Here is a 27,148-nt window from a genome sequence, read left to right as displayed (position 1 = left end):
TTAGCAGGAGAAAAGGTCTCTGACACTTTCAAAAAATGCAGAGGCACAAAAGCGCATTGATGTGAGCGTGTTCCATAGGAACCCATGTTTAAAAAAAATTCCCTGCATTTCTGCAAAATGCATCAAAAAACACATTAGTGCGAATTGAGCCTAAAGATGTGTAGCAAAAAATGCAAAATACACCTGCAATATGCAAACTGCAACCTGCAGAAGTGTGAATGAGCCTTAAGCATTGCATGTGGTGTGAATCCAGCCTAAACCGATGTGAGCTGCACGCTGGGGTACTGTTTCCAGCACTCGTATATAATGTCGTCATTGTCCTGCGACATGTCTGTGGTGGAGGTGGGAGGGCGATGAGACAACCAGGCAGAGCGAGAACAAAATGAAAGCAATTTGAGAAAGGAGAGAAGCACTAAGGAAACGAAACTGAGGTGGGGGCAGGGAACTTGTAATGTATAGGCGTAGCCAAGAGCTTCCAACCCCCAGCTTGTAAACACTTGTCCACACCAAGCTGTGCAGAAGTGCTTGTAATCCTAGAGACTGCAATCTGATTAGAGCCCCTAGTCCAATATTTAGACATATATGCTGCATATAAGAAGCACTAGTACACATCAGGTTGTCACAATTTAGTGTTGTTCTCAGGAAACAGTCAGGATTGACAAGAAGGAATCTCCCTTCCACAGTCTGTTGTCTCCTATGTGACCGGTTATTCCTCATTATCTGGCAGTCTAGTGTCACCGGGGAACATGGCGAAGTGGCCGATGTATGCATGTGGCACCCTGTCTTTAATTCTGCTCCTTCTCAGCATTGTGCTACTGGTGGCCCACACCTTCATGGACATAGTAGAAACTGAGGTCAAGAAGGTGAGTGCTTTTTGTCTATTGTGTGATTGTGTAAAGCTGACATTACAATGTTTGCACAATATCCCCAAAGTTTACCGCACACGTTTAGGGTTGCTATCTCATCTCTTTAAACCCCAACACATATTAAGTACACAGGTTCTGTGGCTATTAAGCTCACCCAGTACCGTATCTGCATTAAATTAGCCTCGGAACCTGTGTAATTCATGTGTTCGGGTTTAAAGGGATGAGGTGGCCACCCTACACACGTTACAATCTGAATGTACAATGTAGGTCTACAAATCGCTATGTAGCACAAGGGTCTGTCTGATTGGAAACATCATATTCCATAGTTTTGATACATTTCTTGTCTGATCAATCTCTTCAAACAACAATAAATGATCTATAGATCAGGGTTTCTCCAGTCCTCAAGGCACCCCAACAGGTCATGTTTTCAGGCTTTCCATTCTCTTGCACAGGTGACTTGATCAGTTTCACTGCCTTTAGTAATTACCACAGCCGTTTCATCTGAAGGGAATCTTGAAAACATGACCCGATGGGGCACCTTGAGGACTGGAGTTGCATAGTTGCTACACTTTTTTTGGCAGTAGGTGGGGTAGTGTTATAGTTAGGGGGTGGGGTATGCGGTTATAGGTGTGGCATAGAAAAAGGTGAAAATGTGGCTCGGTTTACGTAAAATAGTGGGTGTGGCTTACATGGGGTGTGGCTAGAGTCTGAGACGAATGCCGGGGGGGGGGGAGAGGGAAAGGAGGGACAGCAGCCCCCCGATCCTACACCACAATAGCAATATGTGTTTTCCAGAGTTTAACAATCAGCAGATAAAGATGCTTGAATCATCCCAGCACCATGATTGTTATGGTGCCAGCATGATTGAAGCGCATTATTTCTATTATTACATTGTAATATGAAATTAAATCATTCAACTCACCATAATCAGTGGGAGCCATGAGCGCGTCACTAGCCACGTTGCCTGCCACCAGATTCCATCAGGTGTCCCAAGCAGGGTCTGTCCTTACATCAGGTGCCCCATCAGAGCAGCCTTCCTCACATCTGTGTCCATCAGGGGAGCCCCTCCTTACATCTGGTGCCCCTCTGACATCCAGACTGCCGCCCCAACATGATACTGCACGGACTGGCCCCGACATATGATCTCCTGTCCTCCAAGCCGTTGTTGCCGCGCTGACTTTGGCGCCGCAGCATCTGAGCTCCATTGAAGACCAGCTTCTGGTCTTCTTTAAAAAGCGGCGTCGGGGGCCAAAAAATGGAACAAACCGAATTTCCCGGGACAAAAAAACACCGATCTATAGTCAAAAAACATATTCGAGCCATATGCCACACCTGGGGAAGTGGATTTTGATTGATAATTAAGATACAATTGTAATTTCCGATAATAATTTTATTAATCACATCTCTATTTCCACCATACAATCTTGTAATATGATCTGTTGAAATATGATTGTATACAGGAATGGTGTATCTTGGTTTTACTGATCACTGCAAAACAATTTAATAATTTTCCACCCCGCCCGATCGACTCAGTTTTGATCAAATGCAGCCTAAAGCAATCATAAAAGGAAATTATGGCTACTCGCTCAGGTTTTTCATTCAATCACTTTGACTGGATCACACATTGATCAGATAATAAAACCAAGGCAAGTGTGGCCACCACACAGCAGATTGTAACATGCATTATGACCTTTTTAGGTTTACAAGCAACTATATAGTATCGGGGCCTGTCTGATTTGGAAAGAAACTTAAAGAGGAGCTCCAGGCCCGCCCCCCCAAAAAAAAAAGTTAGCAGCTACAAATACTGTAGCTTCTGACTTTTAATATAGGGCACTTACCTGTCCAGGGATCCAGCGTTGTCCTCATCCGAGCCGATTCTTCAATCAGCTTTGGGTGCAGGTGCCAGCAACTTAAGTAAATTAAGCCAGCAGTGAAGCATTGCTGCTTGACATGCAGCCTACTGTGCATGCGCGAGCCACACTGCACTTTGTGAATGGTCCTGCAGTCTTCTGGGATCTGTGATGTATCCCAGGGGACTGGGGGGAGGGGGGGACCGGACAAACTTCTGGCTCAGATCGATGCGGCACATCTGACTGGAAGTGGGATTCGGTACCTGTCAAAACCAGAACCCCCCCCCACAAAAGTATCAAACGGCAGTGGAGGGGGGGTGTATGCAAATAAGCGGAACTTTCTCTTTTGGGTGATGTTGCACTTAAATTTTATTTAGGTAGGCGTTCATATTACATAGCTTTGATAAGCCTTTATTAGCTTGTACAATTAGATTGCCAGCTTAAAGGTGCCCATAGATAATAGGCTCCTGATCTGGTCTCACTTGGCAAGAATGGGCAACAATTCTATGACCATTGGAAATGCATGGTAACACTAAATTATCACAAACTAGAAAAACCTTGCATAATCGCTTTTACTTTGTTCTGCGGCTCCATTCACACCTGAGCTTATTGATTTACTGGCATTTTTCAGGCGTTTTCATTTAACCTTTTTTACAGCATTTTTAGAAGTGTATTACAAGCGTTTTGCAGCTTCAGGCATTTTTGTTTAGCCCTAGAAAGCACTAGAGGGAGGCGAGGGAGAAGAAATTAGGGGCAGAGAGCTGCTATTTGAGTGTTGTTTACAAGCATTTTTCTGCTCAAGTCAGGCATTTCTATTGAATTCTATGGGGCCAAAAAATGCTTGTAATTTGCCATGTACTCTTTTGAGCTTCAGGCGTTTTGCTTCAGGCGGCACAATGCTCATATTTGAACAGGGGCCATTGAAATGAATGGGATTTGGCTTGTTGGGCATTTTGAAGCTTCAGAGCTGAGCATTTTACAAGCTGAAAAACGCTCAGGTGTGAACAGGGCCTGCTTTTGCATGCGCATCCACCCATTTTCTGATGTCTATGAACAGCTTTAAACCACATTCACACTAGCTGCCTGACTTTGGTTTATTTAACCTCTTAAAGACCCCCCACCGCACATATACTGCGTGATCAGAAACAGCATTCTCTGTGTTGACGCAGTTAGAACACACCCAGGAAACACAGTTAACCCTTTGAACGTCCCCTAGTGTTAACCCCTTCCAGTGTCATTTATACATTGATCTGTGTGTGTGTGTGTGTGTATATATATATATAATATATAATTTTATAGATTTTTTTTTTTTTTTTTGCACTGATCACTGTAATATTGTCACTGTTCGCGAAAAAATGTCACTTTGATTCAAATTTGTCTGCCGCAATGTCGCAGTCCTGCTAAAAATCGCAGATCACTGCCATTACCAGTAAAAACAATAAAAATATCCATAAATCTATCCCCTATTTTGTAGACGCTATAACTTTTGCACAAACCAGTCAATATAATCTTATTGAGATTTTTTTTTTTTTTTTTTTTTTTTTTTTTTATATGTAGAAGAATACATATCGACCTAAATTGATGAATACATTTGTTTTTAGCGCAAAAAATAAAAACCGCAGAGGTGATCAAATACCAACAAAAGAAAGCTCTATTCGTGGAAAAAAAGGCCATCGACTTTGTTTGGATATAGCATTACATGACCGCGCAATTGTTAGTTAAAGTGGCGCAGTGCTGTATCGCAAATAAATGGCCTGGTCATAAAGGGCGTAAATCCTTCCGGGGCTGAAGGGGTTGTAAAGTCAGAAGTTTTTTTTTTATCTTAGCAACCCCCCTCCCCCCCAATACTTACCTGAGCCTCATCTTTGTCCAGCGATAATCATGTCCACGAGTGTCTGGACCATCCAAGACTCTCCCTTCTGATTGGTTGAGACACAGCAATGGTGCCATTGGCTCCTGCTGCTGTCAAAGTCAACCAATCAGGAGAGAGGCGGGGCGGGCCAGGCCAAGGCTCCGTGTCTGAATGGACACAGGTAGCTGTGACTTGTCTCAGGTGCCCCCATAGCTAGCTGCTGTCTGTGGGGGCACATGACAGGAGGGAGGGGAAAAAGAGTTCTATTTCCTCTAAATGTAGCTAAATTGAATGCACCTAAACATGGGTATATGTACAATGTAAATTATAACATTTAGAGCTCATGTACACAGGTGCATTGTTTTATGCAGGATGATGCTGGCAGCAAGATCATGCATTTTTTTTTTTTTTTTTAATATATATTTTTGGTAACATTTGCATGTGTACAGGGACCCTTTTGTCTGCCACTGCTGCTTGGGGCCGAAGTGTAAATATCAACAATGTGTAGCCAGTGGTGCCAGCGCACTGATTACACAAAATTGATGTTTATATCTCCCCCTGGCTGGTGACACATGACTGACTCATTCAGGGGAAGAATGAAAATATAAATGGTGTGTAATCAGTAGTTGGCAGACCACTGGCTGCACATTGTTTTAATATTTATATGTGGGCCTGAGAAACAGCAGCCAGTAGGGTGCATGCAAAAATACAGTCCATACGTGGGACCATCGATGCAGATTTTTCTAGCTACGGTTTACACAGTGCGCATAGGCACATAGCATACAATACTGCTACATTCAGATCTTTATAAATTACAAATCTACTCAGCAAATTGTGCGCCCATGTGCATAAGCCCTAAAATCATATATATTTAGAAATGTCCTATGAATGCATATAAACACACGTATGCTTTTGCCAATGTGAATGAGGCCTTAGAGCAGTGATGGCAAACCTTTCTGAGACTAAGTGCCCAAACTGCGACACAAAACCAACTTATTTATTTCAAAGTGCCAACATGGAATTAAACTTACCAGCAGCTCTGCAGAGGATGGGACTGATTATTCCTCTGAGCCCTAAGGGACCAAAAACTTAAGATTCTGCCCAGAAAAAAATCTATTGTGCTTTTTTCGGGTTGTGGGTGTGTTGCAGGGCGGGTTATGTCTGTGTTGCAACCCGCCCTTAGACACAGGCAAAACTTGCTATTCAACACACCAAACCCACGCCTCTGTGCCTGCACCGCCAATGCAAGTAACTGCCTGGCTGTCACCCCCCCCCCCCCCCCCCCCCATCCTGCCGGCATTGGCTCCATAAGCTGTGTGCCCACAGAGAGGGCTCTGCGTGCCATAGGTTCGCCATCCCTGCCTAGAGTGTGGAAAGTTAGGTGTTTCTTTTATTCAACCAGCAGGCGCCGCCAGCTGTTGGCATAGCCAAATGGTTCTTGCTTCAGATTGGATGCAGCTGCCCTTTAGGCAATACTTTTCCAATGGGTTCCTTCAACAAGTCAATTGAGCAACCGACTTTTGTCCAATACAGCAGTGCCGACAGGGCTATGCACTGCTTGAATTTTTGCCAAATCAGTAGAAATCGGCCAAATCCCGAGCAGCATATGGCCAGCTTGAGGTAGCCAAATTCAAACCATTTATTTATTTTCATTTTGGATAAAGTAGGGGATGTTTTTAACCCCTGCCAGCTTTTTTGCCTTCTAAGTCCGTTGCAAAGTGTTTTTTATTTTATTTATTTATTTATTTTTCCCTCCTCTTCCTGTCCTAAGGGATCACTAGTTGTCACCAGTGCTAGTTTCCCCATTGCCAGATTTCACCTTTTATTTCTGTTCTGGTGACAACCCAAAAATTGTAATTTTATTTCTCTCTCAGGTGATGTTGGTAAACGGGACAAATAGAGAGGGTGAATTGGAAACAAAAAGCAATAAAAACCTAACCAGGGTTCTAATCTTTCTACAATCTATCCAACACCTTCACTCCCCACTCACCATTGTCACTTGTAAACACAGAAGCTTTCTGTGTTTACAAGGACAGCTTTCTTCACTGTGGCTCTCAGAGATCCCTACCTGCCCTACCTTGCACTCACGGCAGGGATAAGGGGGACGCAGATGCTGTGTGGGATTGGGCATCACATAGTAAGCTGCACTGTGATCACTCATCTGTGCCAAGGTACAATGATCTCCCTGAGAGAGAGAGAGAGGTGGAGGTACTAGGGAGAGGTAGGTGAGATATGAGGAAGCTGTTAGGGGGGGGGGGGGGGGGGTGAGATGATGGCTGCGGAGGGAGATGTGTGTAGAGGTGGGGGATGGGGGAGAGTGGTGCAGAGATCAAAGCTGAGGAGAGGTGGAAGTGAGATGTGGACAGCCTGTGAAAGAGCTGAACCCTGCACCCTGTATCTAGCACACCCCTGAACCCTGCACTTTGTATATAGAGCATCCCTGAACTCTACACTCTGTACATATCACACTCGTGATATTTATTGCCCCTTCTAAGATCCTCCCACTGTTAGTACAATTTGTCCACACCCACCGTTCAATGCAGTTCGGCAGGGGAAGGGGTGTGGTTGAGTTCCGGCACCTATTCTCTGAGGTGGGGGGGGAGCCTTGGCTAGATAGCTAGCTATCTGTCTAGGCCCTTTGAGGACAACCATAATGCTGATGCGGCCTGCAATGAAATTTGTTTGACACCCCTGTTATAGATGGTTGACACAGTTTGTTCGGTATAGATAAAATGCATAACCATTAGACAGGGCCTTAACTACTTTCACTTAGCAGAGTGGGGAAAGGTTAGAATTTGTGGTTCTTGTGCTGGTGGATTTCAACTCGTGTTTTTTTGTTTTTGTTTTTTTTTTTTTACATCTATTAATGTTATAATTTAATTTAGAACAATTTTAAAGAAGTTCTCATTCTTCCCTGTTTTGCTTATATTTCTGTCTGGGTTCCCTTTTGAAAAGAAAATGTCCAAAATAAAAATAAAAGGAGCTTTGACTGCCTCGAAACATAGTTGCTCCTAAACTGCTCTAAAAGCCTATGTGTGCATTCAGGGGCTTAGGCAAAAAAACAGCAAAAGCCCCAAAATGTCAATTTTTGGAACAGCAGTGTGCATGAGGCTAAAACGTTAGTGTCACGTACCTTGTAACAGAGCCTGACGTGTAGGATTCCTCTCTTATAGCCCTGACTCAGGGGCCACTGGAGTTGACAGTGGCTGCGAGAGCACAGTGAGGTAGATGTGCCTGCCAGATTCTTGTTGACGGTAGAGAAGTGCAGCTGATAAGTCACCAGGCTGGGTGGTGAGCAGCAGGTGCGGATGCACAGGGGATGCAGGACAGCGTCAACAGGTACTGGATGAAGCAAGACTGGAGCAGAGTCAGACAAGCTGGGTCAATCGCAGATAATCAGATATGCCATAAGCGGTAAGCAGAGATTGGTCAGTAGACAGGCACAGGTTGGCAGCAGGATATCAGGCAGAATAGCTGCTATAGCAAGGTTAAGGCAAGCCGGGGTCAGGACTGGCGATAAGCAAGCGTAGTCAAGGAAGCCGGGTCAAACACAGGTAATCAGATGCAGATACAGGATCAGACTCAGGTAAAGCTGCAAATCAGACAGCAGTGCATTCGTGCAGCTGCTGTCTTTATATAGGCCATTTGGTGCCAGCGTTAATGACTAACGTGCGTATGCGTTCGCCTGTTAGCACTAATGTTCCTGTGAATAGGCTTTAGCCTATGACTGCCACCTGCAAATGCATGTCTGTGCATGCCACATCCCTGACATTGCCCCCTCCCGACAGGCAGCCTCCAGACGCCCAGGTGGCTTTCCTTCTCTGGGAGGTCATGGAAGAAAGCGCAAATTGGCCCTTTTGTATGGACATTACATTCCGGTTCCCAAGAATTCTCCTCTGGACCATAAACATTCCATTTAATTAAATACTGCAATTGATTCCTCCTTCTCCTGCAGTCTACAATAGTCTCCACCTCATACTCCTCATCTCCATCAACCAGCAATGGTTCAGGTGGGCCAGCCCCTCCTATCAGGAAAGGGATCTGGTACTACAGGTTTTAGCAGTGATACATGGAATACAGGGTGAATTTTAAACGAGTCAGGTAAAGATAAAGTTTATACGATACCTTGTTTAGTTTTCTTCTCACAGGAAATGGTCCTAAGAACAAGTGCACCGCAAGTCTTTGGGTCCTGACCAGACCCCTTGGAATGGTTATAGGAGGAGTGCTTTTAGTTTTCCTATAAAGAGGAGTGTATTTCACCCATGGTTGAGAAGTGGGATCTTTCATTCTATGAATAGTGTAGGATCCACTGAAAATGAGGTACTTTGCCGCAGTTGTGGGCTTAAGCACTATATGGCCAAATGATGCAAACAAATCTCCATATTTGCCTATTATGTTCAGGTGCTTTAAATGGCCTTGTAGCATATAAATGACATTTTTGTATGTGTGCGCTATAATCTTTTGTTCTGTTTGTATGGTCTTATGGCAGAACCATATTTAATGTGATGCATAGTTGAGGTGTGCCCCCTAAGTCCTTTGTTGGTCCAGGCAAAGATCATGAGCAAGCAGTAGGCAAGAGTGGTCAATACGTGTGGGAAGGAAAAAAATAAATCATACAGTAAGTACAATATAGCTCTTTTGCACAATAGATTAGGGTTATCATTTCAGAAGGACTGGAAGCCCTGGCAAGGATTCTGCAAGCACCATTGGAAAAACTTCAGGCGATACTGTGTGCACCATTGGAAATTCTAGCAAAGATTGTGCCATAAAAAAAGGATTGGCAGGGATATTGAGAGCAGCATTTGAAGCACTGGCAAGTATTCTACGACTAAGAGTTCTGTAGGGCTACTTTTACACTGTAGCTGCTTCACGTTAGCGGTAAAGCGCCGCTAGTGTTAGCGTCGCTTTACCGACGTCCGAAGAAAGGGTTAAAAGCGCCCGTGTTGCGGCACTGCCAAAAGTGCTTTGCAAACGCTTCGGCAGCGCTGCCTATTCATTTCAATGGGCAGGGCTTTTTGGGAGCGGTGTATACACCTCTCCCAAACCACTCCGAAGATGCTGCTTGCTTGCCCCAGTGTGAAAAGTCGCACTGAAATGAATGGGGGGGTGGGCTTTTTTCAGGTGTTAGAGGCTATTTCTAGAGCTAAAATGCCTGAAAACCGCCTCAGTGTGAAAGCAGCCTGAGGCGTGGTAGGGATTCCTAAAGTAGAGGTTTTGCAGGTCCTGGAAGTTGTTCTGGTGAAGTATTGTAACATAGCATTTATAGTCTACCATAACATATTATAATAGTTTTTTTGGGGGGCAGAGCTTTCATTTTGGTTGTAAGTTTGGACAAATCTTTTTATATCCATGGTTTTTATTGGAAATTAAAGAAAATTAGAAAACCATGCAGCATGTCATATATTATTTTTTTATTTTTTTTTCCCCCAGTGCAACCTATATGTAATTTGTGCACCCCCTATATTTACTACAAAATATGATAAGCCAAGTTTTCTGCTTAAAATGATATCACATTAGTGCGACTTTTATATATTGTAGTGAAATGATAAAGGTGAAAATAAAAGTATGCACTTTACTTTAAGAAAGCTGTATTCTCGTACTATACGAATATAACAGTGATTTACTGCTGCAGAGAGGCTGGTACAGCTCTGTCCCAGCCTCCATACAAGAAAGAATTGCTGTGACGTCACTCGTGACATCATTACTCATTCAATGCAAACATAATGTGGAAGCATTGTGTTTCAATAATCTGCTGTAATTATTCCTTTAATGTTGTGTAGCAAGAGCCGATCTCTTCATCCCCTGGGCTTAAAGCATAGTTTTACTGCTGTGTCGAGAATCCATCTTTTCTGGGCTGGAAAAATATCAGCAGGACAGCTGAGGAAGACTTTTATTTTATTTTATATTTTTTTTTAGTTTCCCCAGAGTTGGGCTTTAACCGCTTCAGCCCGGAAGATTTTACCCCCTTCCTGACCAGAGCACTTTTTGCAATTCGGCGCTGGGTCACTTTAACTGACAATTGCATGGTCGTGCGATGTTACACCAAAACAAAATCGCAATAAGCGTATATTGATTGGTTTACAGAAAAGTTAGTGTCTACAAAATAGGGGATACATTTATGGCATTTTTATTTATATATATATATATATATATATATATATATATATATATAATTATAATAGACATTGGCGGGGAAGGGGTTAAATACTAGGGGGCGATCAAGGGGTTAAGTGTGTCATAGGGAGTGATTCTAACTGGGGGGGGGTGGGCTGCCACTGACATGACAGTGATCTCTGCTCCTGATGGCAGGGAGCAGTAGATCCCTGTCATGTCACTAGGCAGAACAGGGAAATGCCGTGTTTACATAGGCATCTCCCCATTCTGCCTCTCTGATGCGATCGTGGGACACTGGTGGTCATCAAGTCCGTGGGTGCAGTCACGATGTACGCAGCGGGCCTGCACCCACTAGCCTTGCCAATTAAAGGAGACTTACAGTTACACCCCTTTGCCCACTGCTGACATTGTGCCGACGTATATCAGCGTGCATCGGTAAGCAAGTGGTTAATGACTTTAACAGAGTCCTGGAAAACAAAAACGGAGGTCCTGATCTTTTTCCACTACCTTCAAAACTAAGAAATAAAGATTTTGTACTACTCATTATTGAATTCAGTGAGTCACGTTTATATTTGAATTTGATTAGCTTAGATCTCAGTGATGTACTGATGACATTCATGCAATTAAATTTTTTTTTTTTCAGCAGACATTGAACAGGAATAGCTGTTATTTTGGTGTATATACAAATCTGCAAGTGAATACACAGATCAAATAAAATGTGAAACAACAACTCAAAAATCTCCCTTTCATTCTCTATCTGTATATTTACTGTACATTCATAATATGTGCTTTATTTTTTTTTTTATTTTTTTTTTTTTTTTTTATTTCGAGAAAACCTTTTGAGGTTGTATTTAAGTCTTTATTCCAACCATTCACTAATCCTCCCTGCTTCTAATTGTCAGATTAGAGTCTTGCTGGGGCCGGATGTGGCCCTTTGCTTGCTTTTATCTGGCTCTTGGGGCATTATTCTCTCCACTGTCAGCAACAGTGGGGCATAGTTCCTGCCACTGACCGACATTGGGCTACTATTCCTCCCGCTGACACCAGTGAAGGGTTACTATTCCTCCCAAAGACATCAATAACAGGGCACTATTCCTCCCATTGATATCAATGATGGGGCATTATTACTCCCCTTAATCCCAATAATGGCTTTATTACTCCCCATTAATCCCAATCATGGGCCATTGTTTTGTTTCTCTGACACCAGGAAATTTTCTACCCTCACTGGCCAAAGTGCGCCCCCCCTAAAGTTTTAAGGACTGTAAACTGGCCCTTTGTTTAGAGTTTGGAGACCCCCACTCTATAGGATTCAGCTCCCTGTCTTCTATTCCCTGCTACCCTCTGACACCTCCTGGTTTTCTTTGAAATTTGGTAAGCGTTAAATGATATTGAGCTAAATTCTTCTTTAACAAAAGATGTCAGTCAAAGGAAATACTGACCGAGTCATCAATAGTGTTTCATTTTTATCCAATCCAAAGTACTACATTCACAATTTTTTTTTACAGTTTTTATGTCAATCTCTTCTTTCAGGCCACAGTACTGAAAAATGGAACAGATGCATATAGTGCGTGGGCTGATCCTCCTCCTCCCATCTACATGAAGTTCTACTTTTTTAATGTTACTAACCCACTGGAGGTCTTGGATGGGGAGAAGCCTGTTGTAGATGAAATTGGACCTTATGTTTACCGGTATGAAATTCAGATATATACACCTATTGTTATTGTCTACAAAAATGGAATGCATTGTGTTTAAGTCAGGGCTCGACAAAACCCGGGCGCCAGGTCGCATTGGCGACTAGAAATAGCGACCTCGCGCCTGGGGCAGCACAGCTGGGGGTATCCTGTCTCTGTGGACCCCCCCCCCCCAGCGTGATCGCGTCGGGCCGTTCCACCGGCGGCCGAAAATTTAGGCCGCGGCTTTGAGGCCTTCTGCGGTCCTATGATTCCTTATGGAATCTGGTGCCCTCTTGTGGTTGCCGTTGGTATGACAAACCAGCAATGCTAATGACTGTTTTATATTACCTGCCTCTTCTTCCCTTTATTTAGAACCCCCTAAACATTATATATATTTTTTATTCTAACACCCTAGAGAATAAAATGGTGGTTGTTGCAATACTGTCTGTCACACCATATTTGTGCAGCGGACTTACAAGCGCACTTTTGTTGGGAAAAATAATTTAGTTAATAAAAAAATAAGACAACAGTAAAGTTAGCCCAATTATTTTTTATATTGTGAAAGATAATGTTACGCCGAGTAAATTGATACCCAACATGTCACGCTTCAAAATTGCACCCGCTCATGGAATGGCGACAAACTTTTACCCTATAAAATCTCCATAGGCGACGTTTAAAAAAATTCTACAGGTTGCACGTTTTGAGTTACAGAGGAGGTCTGGGGCTAGAATTATTGCTCTCGCTCTACCGATCACGGCGCTACCTCCTATGTGTGGTTCGAACACCGATTTTATATGCGGGCAGGACAGGGCGCGTTTAAAAATTATTATTATTATTTTTTCTGCTTATTTTAACTTTTTTTTTTTTTTTTCCACTGTTCTTTTAAAAAAAATGTTGTGTCACTTTTATTCTTATTACAAGGAATGTAAAAATCCCTTGTAATAGAAAAAGCATGACAGGTCCTCTTAAATATGAGATCTGGGGTCAGAGAGACCTCGGATCTCATATTTACACTAAAATGCAATTGAAAAAAAAATAGTCATTTGAAAAAAAAAAAATGTCCCTCTATGGGCAATGACTTGGAGAAGGGGGGGGGGGGGGGTGTCGACGGCGCTGCTATCTTCCTCCTCACTCGTCTCCATGTCAGGCCAGGGACAGGTCCGGATCGCCGTCACGGACCTGGCTCCTAACTTTTTAAGCTGGCTCCTAGATTCTAAGCAAATTTGTCAACCCCTGGTTTAAGCCTATATTATACATAAATACTGTCTTGAAGCAGATTGTTTTTAAGACAACTTTGTCACTAGTGTCGTATCTTGCACACACATTGCTGACCTGAACATGGTTTTTAATGCAAGGTCCTGCAGATGAAGGTGTAAGCATGGTGCAACACAGACACAAAAAACAAATGCAAAATTTTTATTGAATTATTAGAAGTGAGTTTTATTTCTAAAACCGGTAATTAAAAAAATTAACTATTCTCCATATATAAACAAAAGATAAATATGCCCATAAAATAGGTGCGAGACCTGTTGTAGACATAGAAAGGCAGTGGGTCTAAATGCAAAAAATGAAGAATTTTCTAACAACTTACTTATGTTTAGAGTCGAACAACCCCCAGTTCGGTTTGCGGCAGAACATGCGAACAGACCAAAGATTTGTGTGAACCCTCTTAAAGTCTATGGGACTCGAACGTGAAAATCAAAAGTGCGAATTTTAAAGGCGAATATGCAAGTTATTGTCCTAAAAAGTGTTTGGAGACCTGGGTCCTGCCCCAGGGGACATGCATCAATGCAAAAAAAAAGTTTTAAAAATGTCAGTTTTTTTCGGGAGCAGTGATTTTAATAATGCTTAAAGAGAAAAAATAAAAGTAAAATATTCCTTTAAATATCGTACCTGGGGGGTGTCTATAGTATGCCTGTAAAGTGGCACGTTTTTCCCCTGTTTTAGAACAGTCCCTGCACAAAATGACTTTTCTAAAGGGGGGGGGGGGGGAGGGGGGAAGTCATTTTAAAACTGCTTGCGGCTGTAGTGTAATGTTTGCCATGTTGGATTTTGAAAATGTGTTGTTGTAGAAACAAAGATTGGTGATCAAGCATCAGTGGAGACACCTTTTTCCCATATTAACTCTTACAGGAGAGAATTTCCCTTCCTAAGGGTAGATTTCCTCTCACTTCCTGTTGTCTCCCTCCGTTTGTTTGTTGGATGTTTGAAAGTAGGGGACTGCCTGTATTTACTATACGGCCTGCCCTATATATTCTGCAGAAAATTGGGCCTTAGGTGTTTGTGGTATCAGAACACTGTAAGCCCTCACAGTTACTCTTGGTGGGTGCTGGAACGGGCCCTGCTTTGAAGTATATCAAGAATTGTAATTACGTGCCACTGTTAAACAGGGGCAGAAAAATTGGGCCTTTGGTGGTGCCAGAACACTGTAAGCCCTCACAGTTACTCTTGGTGGGCATACGAACAGGCCCTGCTGTGAAATATATCAAGAATTGTAATTACATGCCTTAGGCACTGGCGGTGGTGCCACAACACTGCAACCCCTCACAGATACTCTAGTTGAATGCAAGAACAAGCCCTGCTGCGAAATATTACAGCAAAAATTATAATTATAAGCCCCTGTTAAACAGGGGCAGAAAAAGGCACTGGTGGTGGTGCCCTGAAACAAAAATGTTCTTGGCTATCAACATGAACATTGAGGAGAATTAGGATAGTCACTCAGCATAGGCAGCCTTCAAGAGATCTCACATTCATAGAAAAATTTAATCGGTTACATCAGCATCAGGTGGTTGGTAGCTGGTGATCCAAGACTGATTCATTTTTATGAAGGTGAGCCGATCAACTAAGTCTGGGGACAGGTGCACTCTGTGATCAGTTACAAAGCCTCCAGTAGCACTGAATGTGCGTTCAGAAAGGATGCAGGACAGGCCAGTAGCTTCATTGCATAGTGTGCAAGCTCTGGCCAGTGATTCATGCTCAACACCCAGTAACCCATTGGATTTTCGGTTGGAAAGGTTTTCAAGTCTGATCTTGCTCCTAGGAATTCCTTCACCATGTAAATCGGAGGCTGGCGATGGTTGCTGGAACCGTACAGACCTTGGGGCTGTGGACTAAAGAATTGTCTGAATGCATCGGTCAGACGGCCACCTTCTCCACCGCTCCTTCTTTGACTGACTGAAGCCTCGGAAACATGTTGTCCAGGAGGACCAGGACATTGTAACCTCCCAGGTTCTGGAAACGCATTGCACAAGCCTTTCTGCAAGGCCTCCGGAAGATGTTTCATCCTCTGCTCCCTCTGCAAAGGCTGGATAAGTTCTGCAACCTTACCCTGTAAGGTGGATCAAGAAGGGTTGCCAGCCTGTAACGATCCCTCTCCTTGATACCATGAATCCGAGGGTCCTTTCGCAGGCTTTGCAGGATCAGGGAGGCCATGCAGCGAAGGCTTGCTGAGGCATTCGATCTGGAGTCCTCTGGGTCACTAAGGGTGACATGATCCACAGCCACCTCCTCCCAGCCACTTACAAGTCCATGGGTTTCCGGGGACTGAAAACGATCCCTTGAAGACTGCTGCTGATGCTGAGTGCCAGGCTCCTCCTCTTCCTCCTGAGGTAAGGAAGTCGTTCTGCCTCAAGTGCCCTGTCCATTATTCCACAAAGTGTGCGCTCCAACAGGAAGACAAGAGGGACAGTATCACTGATGCATGCACTGTCACAGCTCACCATCCTCGTGGCCTCCTCAAATGGTGACGGTGCATGCATCCTTGATCAGTAACCACTGGCGTGGCAAAAAAAAAAAAGCCAAGCTCTTCCGATCCTGTCCTGGTGCCAAACTCGCACAGGTACTCATTGTTGGCCCTCTGCTGCATGTGCAGCCGCTACAGCATTGCTAATGTTGAGTTCAACCTGGTGGGCATGTCACAAATGAGGCAGTTCTTGGGCAGGTTGCATTTCTTTTGAAGGTCAGCCAGCCGAGCACTGGCATTATATGACTGGCGGAAATGCTGATAGATTTTCCTGGCCTGCCTCAGGAAATCCTGTAAGCCTGGGTACCTGCACAAGAGCTGCTGCACCATCAAATTAAGGGCGTGAGCCATACAGGGAACGTGGGTCAAGTGTCCCTGTCGGAGGGCGGAGAGGAGGTTAGTGCCATTGTTGCAAACCACCATTACTGGCTGGCGTGGCGTCAACCACCTCTGCCCCAGTGCGGCTCCTGTCCCCTAAGCAGACCAACTCAAGCACCACATGGCATCTTTTTGCCTGAGTGCTTGCATAGCCCCTTGAATGCCTCTAGAACACCGTTGGTTCAGAGGAGAAATCTGCAGCGGAAGAGGAAGAAGAGGGGTGAAGGAGAGAAATTTGGCAGAATCACCACTACTAGCATTTTGGAGCCGTGGTTGGGGAACAAGCTCCAACAATGCTGCACCCTGTCCTGCATCTTTCCCAGCTGCCAGCAGACTTACCCAGTGCGCAGTGAACGAGGTCAAGACATTGCCTTCCACATGCCAGTAGAGAGTCGGAATGGCCTTCCATGAAAAGAAATGGCATTTCGGAACCTGTTACTGAGGTACTGCACATTCCACAAATTCACGAAAGGGGGCAGAGTCTACTAGCTGAAAAGGCAGCAGTTGGAGTGCTAGCAATTTAGCCAAGCTAGCATTCAGCCACTGAGCATTTGGATGGCTGGGACCAAATTTCTTTTGAAGGTTTAGCAACTGGGATAGGGAAATTTGCCTGCTACAATCGGATGTTGGTGTAGCGATAGCAGATTGCCCGCAAGTACTTGGCACACCTAATTCTACACCTTCATTCCTCTCAGTGCAGGTTTCTGAGAGGACTGAAGGTATAGTGGGGTTTGAGATCCCAGCTGATGAGGAGCAAGGGGAGGTCCATCTTGTTCTTTCGTGTGGGTCTTTTAAGTACTGTTGCCAACGGACTGCATGGGAGGTCCTCATATGTCTGCTCAAGCATCTGGTGCCCAAGCGGCTGCTGTTTTGGCCACGCTTGAAACTCTTCAGATATATGTTGCAAACGGCAACGGTGCGATCTGCTGCACATGTATCAAAAAAAAAGCCCACACCAACTAACTTTTTTTCAAAATACGTGGGGCGTCAGCAGCGCCCTGCACATGCAGAGCTCTGCGGTGTGATGCAGTCAGGTGGCTGCCCTTAAGCTGGCCCCTGGAGGGCATCCTGCCTTGTTGGAGATGTGCCTCCTCCTCCTCTCTTCTATAAGGCACCCACGTAGAGTCAGTGACCTCATCATCCCCTCCCTGCTCATCATTGGCGCAAACTTGGCAGTATGCTGCAGCTGGGGGAACATAACTGCCAGTTTCTTGTCCTTCTTGGGCACCCCCCTCTCTCTGGGCTCATGTTACTGCCTTCCCCAACCTGGGTACCATCATCGGAGCCTTCAAAACGCTGCATGTACCCAACACTGTGGTCGAACAGTTTGGGGGACTCCTCTGTGCATGATGGTGGGGCTAAGGAATGACTGATGACATTGAGCCAATGGAATAGGCCACATTGGCAGACAAACTGTTCTGAGCTTGGGTGACTGAGGAGGGCTTGGTTATCCACTCTACCAACTCTTCTGCATGTTGTGGATCAACACGGCCAGCTGCCAACAAAAAAAGACCAGCGTGCCCCACGGCCACATGCTGAGGATGCACCATGTCCACTACCAGCAAGGTTGGCTGTAGACGCAGAGCCTGCTTGCCCTCTTTTAGTGGCCTGTGAATGTCTGCCTCTCCTTGGTGGCCTTCCAGACATGCTGTAAAAATTAGCAAAACACCATCTGAAGTTTACTAGAAAAAGTACACGAGGAACGGCCTGCAGTCAGTTATAGGCTAGGCTAGGCTATATATATATATATATTTTGATCAGAGACCCAGCAGCCTAAGACCATAACCAGGTCCTTGCCTTTACCATAAACTAAACTTTAGGTGAGGAATACCCACCTTAGCTTGCCCTCTTTTAGTGGCCTGTGAATGTCTGCCTCTCCTTGGTGGCCTTCCAGACATGCTGTAAAAATTAGCAAAACACCATCTGAAGTTTACTAGAAAAAGTACACGAGGAACGGCCTGCAGTCAGTTATAGGCTAGGCTAGGCTATATATATATATATATATATTTTGATCAGAGACCCAGCAGCCTAAGACCATAACCAGGTCCTTGCCTTTACCATAAACTAAACTTTAGGTGAGGAATACCCACCTTATCTTGCCTTTTTTATTCATTTAAATTAACCTCTACTAACATTCAGTCTGGAGATTTCAGACACCGATCAGACCTTCCTCTTTTCTCGGTCTCTGAAGTTTCATAAGCCTTCAGCCACAGAACCATAAGTGTGCAGCCAGCTCTGTGGGAGAGAGCTGGTTGCTCTCTCCCACAGAGGGAGAGGAGCATTGGCTTTGCTCGTGCCATTACCAGAACGATTGAAGACTTGTTGTCTCAGCATTGCTAAGACAAATGACAATGCACAGAAGGCAGACTTGGGTTCTCTTAACAAAAACGGCACTGAAATGTTTTTTACAAATGTCCACTTACTTTCCAAAGTTTAGTATGGAAAGTTGAGTAAAAACAAAAGTTATGTTTAAAATGTTTGTGGTGTTTTTTTTTTTTTTTTAAAGGGTTCTATGGTTACAGCATACACTTTCATTTTATAAAATCAGCATTGTAATAGAAATCCAAACAATTCATCTTCTCAGCTTGCAATCTAGCATTAATCACCACTGATTGGATATCTCCTACACATTAAAGCGGACCTCCACCCTAAAGTGGAAGGTCCGCTCATTGGAAACCCCCCCCCCCTTCCGGTGCCACAATTGGCACCTTTCAGGGGGATGGGGGGTGCAGATGCCTGTATAATCCAGGTATCTGCACCCACTTCTGGGACACCCCCCCCCCCCCCGTTATGTTCTGGGAAACACACACTTCCCAGGACACAGCGGGGACCAGTGGAGACGCGGAGCGCGACACGCGCATGCGCAGTAGGGAACCGGGCAGTGAAGCCACAATGCTTCACTTCCCGATTCCCTGACAGAGGATGGCGGTGGGGGCAGCTGAGAGACAAGCGATTACTCGTCATCTGCTACCGACTTCGCTGGACCCTGGGACAGATAAGTGTCCATTTATTAAAAGTCAGCAGCTGCAGTATTTGTAGCTGCTGACTTTATATATATATATATATATATATATATATTATTATTTTCCCCAATCGTCTTTCAGGACAGCCACCTTAGAGAGAGACACCGGCTCCTCCCCTCTGAGGAAACACCGCCTTCATTTTCATGATTTAAGCCTCCTCCTCCCTTCGTTCCTCAGTTATGGTGTTTCCTCCGGCGGGGAGACATCGCCAAGGAACCTGAAGGCTGAATTCGGTTGGTGAATCTGAAAGCTATCCGAGCGGAGCCCCGGCCTCGTTCGGCTATCTGACCATTTATCGGTCGGTCCGGGACAGTACTATCAGCGGGGAGCTGAAGTGTTCGTACTGTCCATATACCCTAAACTTCGCTTGGGGAAGCAGGAAGTTTATGGGGTCGTCTGTTCGTTCACCCGTGGGTGTTTCAACGGAACAAACAGTCCAGTCGGCTGGGGAAGCTGAATGCTCGACTGACCTTTACACGCACTCCAATCTTCGCTTGGGGAAAGCAGGAAGTCTTTGGAGAGGTTCATCCCTGCGTTTCGCCCAGTGGGGTACTGAACGAAGGCGTCCAGGGCCCCCCTGTGTATGCAGCCGGCTGGGAGCTGGAAGCCGGACCGGTAGGCGGGCGACGTCAGTTCCGGTGGGGGCGGACCCCTTCGTTCAATCCGCGTCTTCCGGTTCCGGACGCGGCACGTGAAGGGGAACCTAGCGTTCGGCTGGTGCAGCCTCTCTTTCTACAGTCTGCACAGGTAGCTGTTGGAGGCACGTTCGTACCACGCTTCCTCAACGGGAGAATGTCCGAAGCAGAGGCTTCAAGAACTCCTGGAGATAACAGCACCAGCCACTCAAAGGTAATAGCCCTGGAGAGGGGTTCCCTTACCTTATAACCAGTAGCTCCACTGGTGTGTTTTCCCCCTAGGTGGTCGGGGGGAAGGGCAGTGCATCTGGGATCCAGGTGGAGATTGATCCTAGGAGGGGGCACTCCCGGTGGTTCTCTTAAGTAGTGCTGGTGTTTCTTTTCTTTTCTTTTTAAAGTTTATGCTGCTCTCTCTCTTTTGCTTCAGGTATCTCAGAAAGACTTAAGCAGGTCCCCCCTTGGCTCTTGGAGGAAGTGTCCTTCATGTAGAGCCTCTTTGGGGAATTCCTGGTTCAAGGCACTTTGTAAGGAGTGTTTTAAAGGCCTGGATAGCTCAGTCCGTAGCTCTGTTTGGGTGCCATTAGAGAGCAGGCAGCAGAACAGGGTGCAGATCTGGCGGCTTCTGTAAAGGTTTCAATGCCCTCAGCTCCAGAGCACTCTTTTCACCAGCACAGCAGAGTGTTCCACCTAACCCAATGGTTGTTCCTCCCACAGGATAGGGAGAATCCAGAGGGTTCCAGAGGGAAGTTGAGGAAGAAGTGGACAGTGCCGTCTCAGACTCCCAAAGGGAGACTGAGGGTGAGGACTTGGATGGGGAACCCAAAAGAACCTCACGGTATAAACTTCCCCTGGATGAGATGGAAAGGCTCTTGAGAGCTGTCCAAATCACTTAGGAGGCACTGTCACCCCACGATCAGATGTACTAGGGCCTAGGGGGAGCGGGTGTTCCCGGGTCATGACGTCTTGATTGATGCCATCAAGGATGGCAGGATCCCGAAGGAAAACTTTTCTTTTCTGGTGCATTAAAGCAAAGGTTTCCTTGGGCGGAAGAGGAGGCTCTCATCTGGAATAAAATCCCCCGGGTTAGATGCGGCCTTTTCTCAGATGTCCAGGCATACTGACCTGTCCTTGGGGACATGGGGGCACTTTTAGACCCTATGGTTTGAAGATGCCTGGGTTTTACCATAAGGAAATCTCTAAGCCTACCATAGCAGCCACAGTGGTGGCTCGTAGTACAAAGTATTGGCTTATCCAGATGAAGCAATGACGGCAGAGGAGTCTTTTCTATCCTCCTTTTCCCGTGCTGCTTTAGGCATTGGCATACTCTGCGGATGCTTCGGCTTAATTCATTCGATGGTATGCAAGGTCCTCGGCTCTGACCAACTCAGCCTGGAGGGCCTTAAGGCTGTAGACATGGCAGAGGGACAGGGCGTCCAAATCAAAGCTCGGTGGAATCCCTCTTTAGAGGAGACCTGCTGTTTGGGCCAGGTCTTGAAGCAGTGCTATCGCATGGCTTATAAGAAAGAGGCCTTTCCCCTTAAGAAAAAAATAGGGGGAGCAGTTAAAAAGGGTCCTTCTTCCCCCAGTGGGAGATGATCACCTCCAATCAGTTTGTGTTGGGGATCATCAAAAGAGGTTACCGTGTGGAGTTTTCAGAGCTTCCCCCTTTGAGACTCCTTGTCACTGAGCTGACAAAAGGTGCCTTTCTTTCCTCTGCAGGAGTTAGAGGAATAGGAAGTGGTAATAAAGGTCCCAGCAGATTAAATAGGCAAGGCTTCTAATCTCTCATTTGGGGTTCGCAAGCCTGTGGAAAAGTTCAGGCTCATCCTGAGCCTGAATCGTCTGGGTGTCTTGGTCACCTACAGAAGTTTTTGGTTGGTTTTAATCACGGGGTGAGGGCACCTCTTCCACCAAAACTGTTTCAGGGCATCGATAGTAAAGGATGCATACCTGCATATTTCCAACGCAGAAAGCCACCAGCGTTTCCTCATGCTGGCAGGGATAACCTCGGTAGGGGTGCTACACCTTCAGTTTAAAGCACTCCCCTTTGGGCTATCCCCTTCTCCCTAGTATCTTCACCAAAGGGGGTCACCTTCCTGCGATGGTAGAGGTCCTGTCCTTCCTGCGTCTCAGGGTAGTCTCTGTGATCGTGTATCTTAACGATCTTCTCCTGTTTGTCCCTTCTCTGGCGCAGTTGAACGGGGATCCACAGCTTATAAGGGACCTATTAGGGAGCCTGGGTTGGCCTCTGAACCTACGGAAACTCATCTTAAACTTCTTCCCAAGGGGGTCACCTTCCTGAGTAAAGAGGGTCAGGTTGAGCTTACTGACATCCACGCTCCTAGCTGTTCAGTGGACGGGGTTACGTTACTGTCGTCTGCAAGCTATTCATCTTGAAGGTTTGGGGCCACAGTAGAGGGCCTTAGGACTCTTTGTTTTCGGTTCTAACTCAGGTAAAGAAGCCAGGAGCGGTGGCGTGTGACAATGCGCGCCGTCTCCCAAAGGCGCAGTCTGCGGTTGGATTGCGTATGTCTGAGTTCTAGTCCACCCTGTGTCAAATCACGAGGGTCTCTGTTGCTAGCTTTAGCACGGTAGCTCATGACTGATCACCGAATGGCAAAGGTCACAGCTGACAGTCCCGTGCTGGCAAGGTAGCAGTGAGTAACCGACTTAGAGCATTGAGATAATACTACATAGCCTGTATTTTAAAGTCCCTTTGGTGGGATAGGGGAGCATGTTTGTCACAAGGCCTAGAGTGGATTTGGCCAATATCCAAGAAGGAGGGAGTCAAAGAGACCCTCAAAATTGGAGGGAGTTGAGAGCAGTAGATCTGGTTCTCAGGACCCCGTAGAGAGTGCTCTGGGGACATTAGGTAGCAGTCATGGAGACAATCCCTTGGCAGTGGCTTACGTCAATAAAACGGGGGCTTCTGGAGCAGAGCCTTAAGGGCCTTAGCGAAAAGCCACCCTCAGATGGGCCAAATGTTAAATTCCTGTCCTTCCAGTGATCCGGTGGAAAGGAGAGCAAATTCAGGTATTAGATGCCTCAGCAGGAGAACGCGGGGAGAGAGCAACCAGGTTCTCAAACAGGACGTTTTCGAAATGATCACCCGGGGGAGGGGGATGCCCTCGATAGACTTCTTTTGCCCCAAGGGAAAACGCGAAAGAAGCCATCTCCTGTTCTATGAGCAGGGGAGATGGGATGTCGGAAGCAGACGCACTAAGCACAGACTTAGGATTTCTCTAGGTGCTATGCTTTCCCCCTTCCCGTCCTGATTCCCGTCTTGATTCCTGCAGAGTTGAGGAAGTTCTGGTGACTCTTTCTAATCGCACCTCATTGGCCCAGGAGGCCGTGGGTCTCCATTCTTAAGGGCCTGTCGGTGGAACTCCCCTGGGTTTTTTCCCAGTGTCCAATCTGCTGTCCCCAGGTGGAACCTTGCAGCTTGGCTACTGAGGAAGTTCCGAATGGCAAAGGGGTCTCAGACTGTTAGTAGCCACTCTTTTGAATGGCAGGTAAATGGAAGCTCGGACCATTTTTTTGAGGGTATAGAGGCGGTTCAATAGCTGGTGCTCAGAGAACTCCTTCAAGGAGCACAGCTCGGGGGCCGTTCTAGAGGTCCGGCAGTCAGGGGCAGATAAAAGGTTAGCCCCGAAACATTGGAGAGTCAGGTATCCGTTTCAAGCGTGTTTCTGAATAGACTTCTAATGTCAGACCTTGGGATAGTAAGGTTCTTCAGAGCCTTAAGTAGGTGAAGACCAAGCCTTTGGTCGCCCCCTTCCCAGTCGGGATCTTGCTTTAGTTTTACAGGTTCTCACAAGGGAACCTTTTGAGCCGTTAGAACCTTGCTCGTTAAGATTGATCACTCCCAAAACTGTATTTTTGGTGGCAATCACTACAGCAGGGAGAGTAAGTGACTCGAAACCCTTTCTATTAGGGCACCTTTTTTACCTAAGGTAGCCTCTAGTTTCCATAAGAATACAGGAGATTGTGCTACCTACTTTCTGTTCAAATCCAGTAGGAGAACAGGAACACATGTTTCACAGATTAAGATGCTAAAAGATGTGTTCTTCATTATTTGGATTGCACAAGGTCAGTTCAAGAAATCTGATGCATTTTTTGTGTTGTTTTCTGGGGCTAGGAAGGGTTCCAAAGCCTCTAAACGTACGATAGCTAGATGGTTAAGTTAGCCATTGGACAGGCGTACGTGACAGGGAGGTTAGGTCCTCCAGTTGGGGTTAGAGCACACTCAGCCGGGGCAGTGGCAACTTCTCAGGCAGAGTGGGCTGGGGCATCTCCTGCACAGATCTGTAGTGCTGCAACGTAGTCCAGTGTTTCTACGGTTGTGAAACATTATAGACTGGATCTTCTGTCAGCCAAAGAACAAGCCTTTGGCCGTATAGTACTGCAGGCAGTGGTCCCACCCTAAGGTAATGTACTCGCTTATCCTCTCTAAGGTGGCTGTCCTGAAAGACGATTGGGGAAAAATGGAATTACGTACCGGTAATGTCCTTTTCCAGGAGTCTTTCAGGACAGCACCGGTTCCCACCCAAATTGTTTGCAGATCATCGGGAACTCATTACATGAGGCCGTCAGGTAAGACTTAAAAAGTTTATTTGTTTGACGTGTTCTTGTGTCTCCCCAGTTTGGCCGGAGGTACTCTGGAAGAACTGAGGAACGAAGGGAGGAGGAGGCTTAAATCATGAAAATGAAGGCGGTGTTTCCTCAGAGGGGAGGAGCCGGTGTCTCTCTCTAAGGTGGCTGTCCTGAAAGACTCCTGGAAAAGGACATTACCGGTACGTAATTCCATTTTTTTTTTTTTTAAAGGTGCAGTTCCTCTTTTAAGTATTATAGACTTCCTTATTTTGTTTGGACTCTCTTTATATATCAATTAATTATTGTAGATTCATTGTATTGTTGTTGTTTTTCATTCATTATTAACTATTTGATTGTGTGATACTACATCGATGCTCTGAGCACCAGCATTTGTGGTTCCTAATCCATACCAGGCCCTTTCTGGTCTGGTACAGTTTTAAAGCCCCCCCAAAATCCATACCAGACCCTTATCTGAGCATGCAGCCTTGCAGGCCAGGAAAGATGGGAGGGGCATGAGCATGCTCTGCCCTGAAGCTCAAAGGTCCGCACCCAGCAAAGGCTACCGCCGTTTTGACAGCTCCGCTGCCTCCCACCGTTCTATAAACTAAGGGGGCGAGCCCACCCCTTCGTACCTGCTTCCACTTCCAGGTGACTTTGCCACGGCAAAGTCCCCCTGAAGTTGGCCCCCCCCCCGCCCTTTCCTCGCCACGGGGCCATTCACAAAGTGCAGCATGCTTTACGCATGTGCAGTATGGAGGTGGCTGTGAAGCCGCAAGGCTTCACTGCTGGTATCGCTTACAAGAAATGGCGGTGGCAGCACCAAAATTGGCTGGGGTAAAGACACCACTGGATTTCAGGACAGGTAAGTGTCCTATTATTAAATGTCAGCAGCTACAGTATGTTACTGCTGACTTCTCATGTTTTCTGAAGGAGCCTGAAGCTCAGCTTTAATGTTTTTAGAAACCTTGTTTCTAGGTAAAGTCCTTAAAGTGGTAGTTAAAAAAAAAAGAAAAAAAAAAAAACCTTGCAAGGGAAAGTTGTACTGTGCTAGTATGCATAATATACTGGCACATTATGTGAAATTTGCCTTAAAGCGAAGTCCGCGGCATGCTGTTATTACTGACAGGTCTTCCTTCTGGGTTGGTGGGCTCCAGTCCTTTTTGCTGGGATGACCCGTGATGACGTCGCTATGCTGTTCACAGCACAAGACTCAGCATGGGTATGCCATCACCGGCAACTTCGTAAGTAAATAGCTCCTAAAATGTGCATGTTTGGGAGATATTTATTGTATGTGTGTGTGTGTATGTGTGTGTGTGTGTGTGTGTGTGTGTGTGTGTGTGTGTGTGTGTGTGTGTATATATATATATATATATATATATATATATATATATATATATATATATATATATTTAGGTAAGCCTTATTATAGGCTTATCTATAGGTCAAAATCAACCAAGGGAGTTTACTCCCACTTGTATGTTCATAGAGACATCTTCATTTTCTGCATGCAGACTCTGCTTCCTGTTTGTACCTGCTGGGACTGTTCTTCCATGTCTGATTTCTTGCAGATTCTCCGGTGCCCATGGTAGCCAGAGACCATGTCATACATCCCAACTATGTAGGCAAGGGAAACACTCCCAGTTGCATAGACTATAAAAAGTCTAAAAAATGTGCAAAACAAATGACCCACAAGTGCTTTCTTCACTGCTGCTGGTTTTTTTCTAGCGATAATGTGTTTTGGAAACAAGGATATGCCTTTTTTCAGGATGAATGGGCCAGTTTAACATGTTAGATAAAATTTTGTGCTGGTTAGTTCAATAACAGATTGTTGCCTTAGCATCAGGTATAGCTTGTTAATAATCTTAAACTCAACGCCTAGTACTGAGGTATTGTGTAACTTTACAGTAAGTATAGTACATTAAATTTTAGATGTACAATTGCAGAAGCTTCATCTGGTGAAACGGCATCCCTGGACACCAAATCCCAAAGGTTTCTGAGACCAGCTTGGGGCATATTAAGGCTTTCAATTAATAATTTTTCTTGCGCGTGTTATTTAATCTGGTTATTGAAATTGCTCATGGCGCATATTCTCTTTTAAGCATCCTTTTCTAAAAAAAAAAAAAAAAAAAAAAAAAAATGTAGGGGAGTTTGTAAAATTTAAAAATACAGGTTTTACATGTATAGTTCCTCCTATTTACAAGCTCTTAGCGGGTCTGTATATGTAATGTATACCTAGGTAGATATTAAAATGCTCTAGGTTGCTGGTACAGCAAGTGAGAATTGCCCAGTGGCTTACCTAAAGCTAGCCATACATAAATGTTTCTCTCATTCAGCCCACAGGCTGAACAAGGGAAATAAAATGGATTTCTTCATCCATGTAGTTTTATGAATCTCCCCTTTGAACTATTGTATTCAGATAGCT

General features: G+C 45.3%; 1 protein-coding gene across 1 annotated transcript in view; it reads left to right on the top strand.

Annotated features, from left to right (window-relative positions):
* Positions 1-353: 353 nt before the first annotated feature.
* The window catches only part of SCARB2 (scavenger receptor class B member 2), an 86,141-nt gene continuing 59,346 nt past the window's right edge, over positions 354-27,148 (top strand). The window contains exons 1-2 of the mRNA XM_077476549.1: positions 354-863; positions 12,213-12,370. Coding sequence (XP_077332675.1) covers positions 747-863; positions 12,213-12,370 — 275 coding nt within the window. The 5' untranslated portion in view covers positions 354-746. The remainder of the gene's footprint in view (positions 864-12,212; positions 12,371-27,148) is intronic.

This window comes from Lithobates pipiens, unplaced genomic scaffold, assembly GCF_037356315.1.
Source record: "Lithobates pipiens isolate NorthernLeopardFrog02 unplaced genomic scaffold, aLitPip1_a1.2 Scaffold_13, whole genome shotgun sequence".
Classification (NCBI taxonomy): domain Eukaryota; kingdom Metazoa; phylum Chordata; class Amphibia; order Anura; family Ranidae; genus Lithobates; species Lithobates pipiens.
This window is presented reverse-complemented; position numbering and strand designations above follow the sequence as displayed.